The sequence below is a fragment of the Haemorhous mexicanus genome, chromosome 4 (genome assembly GCF_027477595.1).
Source record: "Haemorhous mexicanus isolate bHaeMex1 chromosome 4, bHaeMex1.pri, whole genome shotgun sequence".
Taxonomy (NCBI): domain Eukaryota; kingdom Metazoa; phylum Chordata; class Aves; order Passeriformes; family Fringillidae; genus Haemorhous; species Haemorhous mexicanus.
Window position 1 is genome coordinate 69309863 of NC_082344.1, and position 10612 is coordinate 69320474.

The 10612-nt window shown below is 44.0% G+C and overlaps 1 protein-coding gene across 1 annotated transcript; it reads right to left on the minus strand.

Moving 5' to 3' along the window:
• Positions 1-1607: 1607 nt before the first annotated feature.
• On the minus strand, positions 1608-10402 carry LOC132326959 (neuropeptide-like protein C4orf48 homolog). The gene is made up of 4 exons (XM_059845651.1): positions 10276-10402; positions 8062-8204; positions 6258-6346; positions 1608-2131 (listed from the first exon to the last, which is right to left on the minus strand). The coding sequence occupies exons 2-4, from the start codon at positions 8183-8185 to the stop codon at positions 2060-2062; spliced, it is 285 nt and encodes a 94-aa protein (XP_059701634.1). The 5' UTR covers positions 8186-8204; positions 10276-10402; the 3' UTR covers positions 1608-2059.
• Between the last annotated feature and the right edge of the window lie 210 nt (positions 10403-10612).

The following is a 10612-nucleotide window of genomic DNA, read 5'->3' on the forward strand; positions in this document are numbered from 1 at the left end:
ATGGTAACTTGGTGTCACTCATTGCTCTGGCAGTGCTGCCAGCTGGACTAAAGGGGCTGCTGACCTGGGGAGTATCAGCCTCACCACCCACACCTGCAGTGACTACAGAGTCACCAGATGGAGGGGCCTGGAGTGCCCTGAGAAATCCCTGGGATCAGAGGGAGGGCAGTGCCAGAATGGAAGAGGGAATGGAGGCTGAAAGGGAGAGGAGAGAGAACACAGGTTCAGAGCAAAGCAGGGGAACAAAGCCAAGCTAGAACAAGATGGGGACAAGCCAAGTGCAGCAAAAGCCAAGGAGCTCTGAGGAGCCATTGTGCTGCAGCCAGGACCTGCTGAAGCCCTCCAAAGGAGGCTTTAATCCCAGAAATCCTGAGTGCTCTGCCATGGATAAGGACTGCTGCCCCTTCCCACTCTCTGGGAGGGGAGCTGCAGGTGAGGCTTGCACTGACTGGCTTTGCCAAGTAGCCTGAAATGAGCAGTGCCAGTGCTCCCATGCTGTGTGAATGGACTCAGTGAAAGACACAGCACAGCTGCTCCCTGAGGAGATTTGGAAAGATGACATTGGAATCCTCCCTCCCATTCACACTGGGCTTCTGTGCTGGCCTGTGTCCTGGGCACACACAGAAGGGCATGCTGTGCTTCTCAGTGCACAGGGATTGGTTTTCCCAGCTCTGGACAGGTTTGGGAAGGCACTCGGGTCCCTGTGGTGCTCCCCTGCTCCCCCAGCTGCTGTTACCACTCCTACAGCTGCAGGGGCAGAGCAGCAGTTGTGTTTCCTCTCTCATCCACTTCCAGCAGTCACACCAATTTATTTACAGAAGCACAGCCACAGGCAGGAACTTCTTCCAAATTCAGCTGAAGAGATTTTCACCTTCAGATGTCCCATCCCCTTCCCAAGCCAGGTGGCAATGTTGGGATCATTTGAGACAGCTCTAAAGCACAGCAGACTCCAAGCACCTCCTCACAGTGCTCAGCCCATTTCAGACTTGTGAGTGGACACAGTATCTTAGAATAAAGGGGGAGAGGAGAGGATGAAACAGCCTCAGCTTTCAGGTACAAAGGTCTTTCTTCATGCCTGAAACAGAAGGAGCAGTTTTCAAAGGCAGCTATGGGAGAAAACCAAAACATTTGGAGTTCAGTCCACCACAGGATGGACCAAATATGTGTGACCTAATCCTTGTGTTTCACTTGAAGCAAAATAAGGCACAGTCTCACAAAGAAACTTCTTGGCACTGCACAGAGCTGTCCTTTGGTGTGATGCTGAGCAGTTGCTGGTGGCAGCATTTGGCACAGCTGGAACTGGCCAGGCTGCCTGGTCATACCCTGGTTCTCCTTTTCACTCTGTTCATTTGACCTGCTAAAATAAAGCTGCTCAGAAATTCACTAGGTTAAGAATGGGGTGCTCAGGAAAGGAGGGGAAGAACCCAAACATTTTAATTAAAGAAAATAATACTTTTCTGCAGGATAACAGGAGGCTCAGCACTGAGATATAAACTGCTTTGGTCCCAGAACAGCAGATGTGCAACTCCTCATGACACACACCCCACTACAGCTGACAGAACCACGACATGCCTGAAGGTGGGCACAGCACAGACAACAAAAAGGAAGGACTTCATCACCTTTAATGCACAGGCAAAGCCTACAGAGACTACAGTGGCATGTCTCAGTGTAACTGGGTAAGTTGCCACGGACATATGTTCATATTAAAGACAAAAACCAGCTGCACGTGTCTCGAGGGCATTGTTCTCCAAAATTATCTTGGGGGGTTACACTTGGCAAACTCTGATTTAAAAATCAAAGCAGGTACATTTCCCCCCCCCACCCTAATATCAAGTAACAGATTTGGTGAATTGAGCCCTTACTGGCAGTCCAGCAGATGTGAAAAGAGGGTACTTTTTAAAAAAAGATACAGAACAGACAAATACATCAGACACAGGCCCCAGTTTCATCAGTACAGTGGGGCAACATGCTTGCCACATGAACTCCACAAAGCTGTATTTTATACAGCTGCATTTAAAAAACTGCTGGACAGGTGACTCTCCTCAGGGGTCTCCAGGATTCAGTTCAGCAGATTGGCAGCTATGCAGTCACACAGGTTTCTCTTTTCCACCTGAAGAAGCAGAGTTTCTGTCTATAAGAGGGAGGAACAACATCATCAAAAAACAAGTGTCAGCGTTGTAAAACTAATGAGCTCCCAAAGAAAAGTCTATTTTATTTTTATTCTACAATTTGCAACAAGTGGTATGAGGTGAATTTTGGGGTAAAAAATCAGACTTATTATTTACTGCTCTACAAAATTATTTCACTTTTCTGGGATTAATTGGCATACCAACATAGCACTACTTCCTGTGACATGGAGAAAGTTATTTTTCTTTCTTACAATCTTATTTCAACAGCACAATTTGGAGCATAAGCTCAGGAGTTCATTAGAGGCTTAATCCCCCTCCCCACCCCTCCCAAATCATGTCAGAAATTTTATTTTACTTAAAAACAGAGTCTAAATTTAAAATTAGACTGTGACAGCCTGGACCCACTCTCAGTGAAGAAATTAACTACTCCAATTTCTCCTGTTTCTCTTTAACTTTCTCCTGACAGTACAAAAATTCAGTAGTTACTGATAATAAAACAGACAAGAGGTTCTGAGCAGGCACGGAGCCATCACAATTCAAACACAAAATGAGATTCCTGACTTCTTTAAGGAAAGGAATCCCAAACTGGTGAAATTGGAAGTCTCTGGGTGGAACAGAGGTTCATGAATATCAGGAGATCTCTCTTGGACACATATCCCTGGCTCTGAAGCAATGAGGGTGGATTGGGAACTTGTGAGAGCTGGAGCTGGGTATGATCTGAAAGGCTGCATCCTCTCAGCCTTCCTGTGTGAGAAAGGGCTGGGGACCAGGACAGCAGGAAAAGGAAATCTGGGAATCCTTCCTCTCTAGCCCACACACACACACACACACACACACACACACTTGGGTTTTCCTGGCTGTCTGGAGCACTTGCTGCTTCAGTAGATCCATGATGCAGCAGAGATGTTTGACATCAACATCAAATCTTCACCTCAGTTTGTCTACCATGAGCTGAAGCTGTACCTAAAAATCAGCCTGATCCAAGAGAGAATTCCCCTCTTCCCATGGGACACAGAAGCTGTGGGAAGTCCACTCACCAAATTAATCCCCCTGGGGTAACCAGCTACCATAGCTAGGCACAGAAAAAAAGGCATTATGAAGAATACCAGCTCGAAATGCAACCAAAGCCATCCTTAACCTGCCTGACTTGCAATTCCTGTTTGAGATGGAGTTGCCATGGGATTAAAGGCTGTGTTTTAAAAGCTGTGTTATCCATTGACCCTCCTCAGCTAAAGGCACTTAGAGCAGAGCTGGGCTGAAGCATCCTGCTCTGCACTTGCCTTCTCAGTGCAGAGCAGGAAAAGCCATCTGCTGCTCAGGCTTTTTTTTTTTTTTTTAATTCCCAGATGATAAATCTCAGGAAAAAAACCACAACCCTGTGGTTTTATATTAGATCAGGTATCACTTTTGATTGCTTCAGCTGCCCTGCAAAACTGAAGAGATCTGATCAGACTTTGCTAATCATTGGAAAGACCTTCAATCACCACCTCACTGACATCATTTGCCATGGTTTGAACAAGGGAGGTTGACAGCATGCCAACATCTCTGGAGCTGAGCCCCAAGGCTGCTTACCATCTTATATATCTTTAATAACATTTTCAAGCCTTTCTTTTTATTTTCAGGGGCACATCCAACTTACTGTGCTTTAAACATTCCAAACAACCACAGACAGTTTCTAAAGCAATAAAGAGCAGTGCTTGTGGTGGGAGCAGCTCCCTCCCAGCAGCACAAGACTTGATCACATGTGGCACTTTGGCTGAGTGGTGAACCACAGGTATTCCCAGAAAATTCTGCCCAGAGTTAATTCTCACTGCCAAAACAACTACTAAAGCCTTCTCTGAGGGACCAGCAGCAACAAAAAGAGAGGACAGAGAGGGGTAAACAGATCTGATGAGGTCTGTGACCCTTCTGATGCAGCCAGCCTGACAATTAGTGAGGGACCATCACACCAGGGTAGGTTACAGAAACCTGTTGGGATTGGGAAAGGAAGGAGATCCAGTCTGTGGCCTTCATAAAAGGGTTTGTGACCTATGCCAGAGTCAGTTTGCTTTGAGACACCATGTAGATCAATCCAGGGCCAAATGAAGTGTGAAAGCTCTTGAGCAACATTCTTGTGCAATAAAATTATATCCAGGCTTCCCCTGTACAGAACTGCAGGGTGAGATGTGCAGGAGGAATTAAATGAGAATTTCCTCTCTAAGCCTTTGGGAATCCCTCCCCCTCCAACACAGTTAGGAGCTGCTTAGTCATCATCCAACAATCTTGCCTGCAAACAAAGGAGAGTTTTTCAAGGAAATTAATGTCTCCAGTGGGAATATTAACAAAGGGAATTGTATTTTCAGGGACAGGAATATTCACCCCACAAAGCAGAAAAACAGACTAAAATAGTCAAATATGAAATATATGTGGCTAAAAGCAGTGGTCCTAAAGCCCTCAGTTTGCATTTAATAGTGCCACAGCTGAATAATAAAAGTAAGAATTAAAATACCCTAGAAGACAGTTCCAAGAAGTCCTCAACTGTTAAATATTTCCATGAATTTTGAGGATGTAGGCAGAATTCCTAGCTGAATGACTGGAATAGGCCTGTTCCAGTCATGAGGAACTGAAGGATTTCAATATGAATTTAATTATTTAGATTTTAAAGTGATAAGGAAGAGATAGGTTTGTTTTCATGGGAATATATCACATTTTCAGCCTTGCTGTCAAATCTACAAGTGTGAAAGCCAATAATAGGACATTCATCTCAACTGAGTTTTTTTTCCATCCTCATGTTATCTCTTTGGCTGCCTTTAATTTTTATTTTTTAAAAACTATTAAAACACAGTTGCTATCTTTGGGGTTCTTAATGCTACTTCTGTTTTGGATATCTGTGTTTTATAAATTTTTTCTCTTGGTCTGCAGGCTGAAGGTTTCATAAAGGTCACTGCCATAGCCAGACACCCAGGGAAAATTTTAAGAGATTTTGCATCAAGATGTAGAAATTCTGATGAAAAGTTCAAAGGTCTGTAGTAGGAAGGGGTGTGCTAGAACCACTTTACAGCACAATCTGAACATCTTGTTTGGGCTGCATGAAGTGCTCAGCAGACTCATTAGCAAGATTTCTTCATGAAGCCCAAAATATATTTGACCTGTAATTATTGAACAGATTTTGTTTAGCAGTAAATATGCTACACACCAATCTGGTTCTGCTGGAATGTTTGCTTATTTTTTTGTAGTATGTCACAATTCAAGGCATCTTCATTCATGCCCTTGTATTTTCACCTAAACATCAAGGACCCTGCTTGAAGCAGCCTCATTCCTCAAAGACAGCAGTTCCCAGGCTTTGACCTGTGAACAGCCTTGACCATAAATCAGAAAAGCAGAAAAGTTTCAGTGCCTTCTGTTGGACAATCTGTGCAGGAGTGTGTCTATAGCACTCCAGCTAGAGGGTACACAGGAGGGAGGGACACAGCCACCCTCCTGGGACACCAGCATCTGACAGCAGCTGGGACACAGGTAGGCACAGATTGCAGGTTGCAGCAGCAAGACACAGATTGCACATCCCCCACAGAAGGGAGGTACCAGCCCTGGCAGATTCTGCACACTGACTGCAAGCCAAACAAGTTTCATTCCCTGTGCTGTTCTACTTTGTGGCATTTTTCATCATTATGAAATCAGAGAAATGTAAAAACTCTCTGTGGATGATGTTTCCTCCCTCAGCTTCTCCCCAGGGATAAAAGCATGTGCAGGGGAGTATTTTATTTTAGTAGGCTTTTTGTTTGAGCTGGCTCTTTCCTTTTGGGTAATTTATATAAATAATACCTTACTCCCCCTGACGTAAGAACAAAGGTGTGTGCTCAGCATTTGGAGTGAGAAAAGCAGCACCAATGGCTCTAACTTGGCAAGAGAAGGACAGTCAGTTCACACTTTCCTATACTTCCTACTGTCCCTGATACCCCAAAGCAGAAGAATTCCACAGATTATTGCACAGAGAGGTGAAATGTAATTAATCAGCCTCACCTCAGAACACAGGACAGCACAGTTCACCAAGTGTGCAAAATCCATCCACCTTATCTACTTTTATCCACAGAACTTTCCTTCATATGGGAAAAAATAAAACAAAAAAGAAGGCATTTAATGTTTCCTTACCCTTGTGTCTAGATTATATGCTGTCTTCTTTAGATCCTGCAGAGCTCTCTGCATGAACTCAAAGGCATGGCAGTCAACACAGGGGCGGCCTAGGAGAGCATTCAGGACAGAATCATGAGTACATGGCATGAAGAATTAACTAGAAGGAGTCAACAGGGATTTTGAGTATCAGAAAGAGCTACAGAGGAGTCCACAGGGTGAGTACTGATGTAGGTGCTCCTGAAGAACCCAGGTAATTTTAATTGGTTCACTTTGATGGTTTGCCCAGTCTCTCAAGTATAAAATAATTCAAATATACATTAATATTTTTCTTCCTGCTATATTGCTGTTCCACTTTTCCTTCCACAGCCCATTGTATGGAAACATTAAACCCTTAACTTGAGCCTTTGCTCCACTAACCCTGGGTACATTTTCAACTTTATCTTCAGATTTTTCAGAAATTCTGTCTGAAAACATGAATCTGTTCCCTAGAAAGAGCTTGTCTCCTAATCTAACAAATGTGAGCTCTAAAGAGAAAACTAATGGGATAAAACTGACTACAATATCATAAAGGCAGGCCACTTCAGCCTCTAACTTTGAATATGATCCAGCTTTGCCCAAACAAATGCCCTGTTATCAGCAGGCATTGCTGGTAGGCAGAACTGCTGCAATCTGGATTTATTGGAGTGTTTAAGAGAACATTCCCAGATCCAGACACTCAGGCTGAAGGCCACAAGGCTTGCTTTGCCTTGTTCACCACATAACACAGATCTGTGCCCTGACAGACAGCAGTGCTGAGACAGAGCAAAGACAGACAAACATCTTGAACTCATCAGGCTCATCTGCTCTCACTGGCCTCTCCATGCCTGTGCCTGGCTGACAACCTCCCCAGAAATACTGCACAGGAGAGAAATCCTGAGCCCAGCTTCAGTTTGCTTTTTGGGGTCTGGTGTGAATGAAAGGGTGAAACCCAGGCTAATGCTGGGAAATGCTGCTGTGTCTGTGTCCTGTCTGCAAGCCCATTTTGCAAACACTTGATGTTGGACCGTACATGCCTCTGACACACAGTGAGCTCCCAGCTCCTGATCTGAGTGCTAACCAGCAACCAGGAATTCTGCCTGCTGCAGAAAGGGAGCCTGCCAGATCCTTTAACTGGCTTAGAAAAAAAAAAAAGAAAAATATATGAACCCCCCACATGAAACAGTATTAAAGACCTGCTCCATCATTGTACCATCACCCAACTTCAGTGCTACCATATTTACACTGGACAAAAGGAGAGGACAGCAGTTTTTCACATCAACTACTTGATGGAAGGACCTGTCATTATGTTTATAAAGTAAAATAAATTCAATACAGATCAGCAAAGGAGAATTAGGTGGTTGAAGGCCCCAAAACTAGGTGTTGACAAAATGCTTTCTTGGCATCTTCACTGTGAATTTTTTAATAAAATTCATGACTTTAAAACAGCAAACATTCTCAAGAACAAAATATAATGAACAGACAATGTCAGCTGAAAAAGAACAAGTCTCAGGAATGTCTTTGAAAAGCAAACATGGTGATTGCTGGCACAGAAAGGGAAAACACAATGGACAAAATAAAAGGTGCAGAACAGTGGCAGATTTCAGCAAAAAGCAAGACACAAAGATAAGAGAGTGAAGAGCTTTGGATGCAGGAGCAAAACAGCACTTGTAGATTATCAGGCTGTGGTTTTAAAACAATGCAAGACATATCCAAAATAGTTTGAATTATCTGGGCAAACTTCAGAGTCCAGCAATATGAAAACTGCAGCAGGGGCTGTAGGAGAGGACTGCAGGGTGGTACTTACTTTCAGCTGGTATGGCTGTTCCTGCTTCTGGGTCAGCTCTGACAGGCTCTGAGACAAGGAGTGCCACCAAAAATACCAAAGGAACTGTAAGGATGGCTCTCCTCAGAAGGCAGGCTGCCAGCATCTTGGGAATGGGTGCTTCTCTGCTTGTCAAGAGACATAAACAAGTTAGTGAGGAACACTACAGATACACCAGGGTTTTGTCACAAAGTTAATGTCCCTGATGGCCAAAGCATTGTCAGTCTTCTTCTGAAAGAAAACAAAATACCAGAAGATCTAGAGCATGGAGAGAAGTTCTCTGTACCTTCCAGAGTGTACATAAAACTCAACTGAGAGAGAACATCCCTACACTAGATAAGAAGTCCCTGGACTGTCCTTGGTTTCATTTGAAGGCCAGGATGCCAGCAGCTCTGCCTGGCCTGTGACTTCTTTCTAACTACACAGGCACAGACATGAATCTGGAGAGCTGGTTCACTGCTATACTTTGAGATCAAAACTTCAGGGATTACAGGGTGGCTGAAACAGAACCTGGAACAAGGCCTTTGGCTTGTGTTACTGCCTCATCTTTTCACAAGTAAAATAACTAAAGGTAACCACTAGCATTACACAGCATGCTAATTATAGAAACTCCTTTATGAAAGTATTTGAAGGAAAATACTTTTGTTAAACCTCCACAAATTCATAGGTAGAATTTCTAATGGTAAATGCATCAAAACACTTTGACCTTCTGCTTCCCCTCCTAATCTGGGCTTCAGGCCATTATTTGCAGCCATCCATTTGTTCCTGAACTCCACAGCCAGGCCACACCATGCCCAGACCTGGGTACTACCTGGTCCAGCAACAGTTTTCCTTCACAGAGAGGCAAGTTTCAAATTAAGTATCTTCTTGACCCAACAGGTAAACTGTTCAGAGCAAAAGGGACTGGCTCAAGTTGCAACTGCTTGTTAGAGATCCCAATCCAGACCTCAAGGACTCTGGCACACTGCTAGGGAGGTCCTCAGCTCAGCCAAGTTTACCTTTCATTCCTGTACGTCAAAATGGAAGAAAGACAGACTCAAACAAGGCTAAGTTATGGCAATAGAATAAAACCCACATAAAAAATCTGTTCAGCTAACTGTGGGAAAGCAGGACAACATCCTGCCTCTTTCTGTTGGTGCTTATTGAGCAGAAGATGTTGCATAAGAGCATTAGATCTGCATGTACTGAATGCAAGAGTACAGCACTCCCCAGAACAGATTGTATTTCACATTTAGGAAGGCAGTAGAGGGAGGCAGGAAAGGGAAAGGTTTTCCCCATTTTGCCACAAACACAGAACAGAACAAGACTGCTCTTCAACACGTGCAATCCACCTTTTCAGACACAGCTAAAGCGAAGCTGCAAACTCTGCATGAACACTTGCAGCATGTGCAAACCAGCAACTCAGCCAGGGAAGGAGCAGCATTGTACACATCCCCTGCCTGTGCACCTCAACCTAAACACAGGAGCAGGGAATGGTTCAGAAGCAAGAGACAAACATTTACAAGGAGAGTCACAGATATACTTGAGCCCATGGCAACAAAAACATAGGGTAATATAATTTCTATACCCTTCTATTGGGTTTCCTGTCCCACCCACTATTTAGATCTGATGTGATCCATTTTTTTTAATCTCTACAATCCCTAAAAAAAAGGGATTAAATCACTACAAGTGGTTTGGCTTTTCTGTTTTAATTAATGATGATCTGCAGTCAAAACAAGTACAACCAAAAATACCAGTCTTTGCAATAGGATGCAGCAGAGTGTCTCCAAGTAATAGTAAATCAGGACAACACCAGCCTCTTTTGGAAGCACCTGATGAAGCAACCTCCTGGTCAGCAGGAGCAGAGGTTATTCTCATAGTTGACTATGAGTACTACAAAGGTTCAACAAAACAAAACAAAACAGACACACTGTGAAACTTTTTTTGGGTACCTTACCCATCACCCACCCCAGAGTCAGCTCAGCTTTGGATGTGAGCCCCACTGCAAAATAACAGCTCCTCTAGGGCAGCAATCATCCTAAATCACACCTAACTCCTGCCTCTTAGTTATTGCATGGGAATTTGCAAGGAATAACCATGACAGGCTTCAAGGGTGGTCTCTCTCTGCAGTGCAGCTGGGGACCGAGACAGATCTGTGCATGGACTTCTATGAAAGAGAAAAGTCACCCCCTTTAACAAAGGAAAAAATATCAGTACCTGATCTTTCTCTTGTCTTTGTGATGGTTTCTTTGAAATGGCCGCTGCAAACTGCTAAGAGAACAAGTGCAGCATTTCTGAGCATGTGCACTGTCTCTTTTTAACCTTCTCTGAAAGAGGTTATTACTATGGGGAGATTTCTGCCATGGCAACAATGCGGAGCACTGCAGCACGCAGCGCAGATTTAAAGAGGCACAGGCTGTGTAGCCCAGGTCTGGGGAAGGACGATTCTGCTCTGACATGCAAGACCCAGCAGTGACTCACCTGCTCTGGGTAAGGTTTTTTAATGCCAGGCCATTTGATTAATCTCTCTTGAAGTCTGCTGAGTGGTTTTCCT

Coding starts and splice junctions, on each gene's coding strand:
- LOC132326959 (XM_059845651.1), bottom strand. CDS start 8,185: ATGCTGGCAGCCTGCCTTCTGAGGAGAGCCATCCTTACAGTTCCTTTG. Junction 6,347..8,061: donor AACAGCCATACCAGCTGAAA/GTAAGTACCACC, acceptor ATGCTCTCCTAG/GCCGCCCCTGTGTTGACTGC. Junction 2,132..6,257: donor CATATAATCTAGACACAAGG/GTAAGGAAACAT, acceptor TCCCTCTTATAG/ACAGAAACTCTGCTTCTTCA.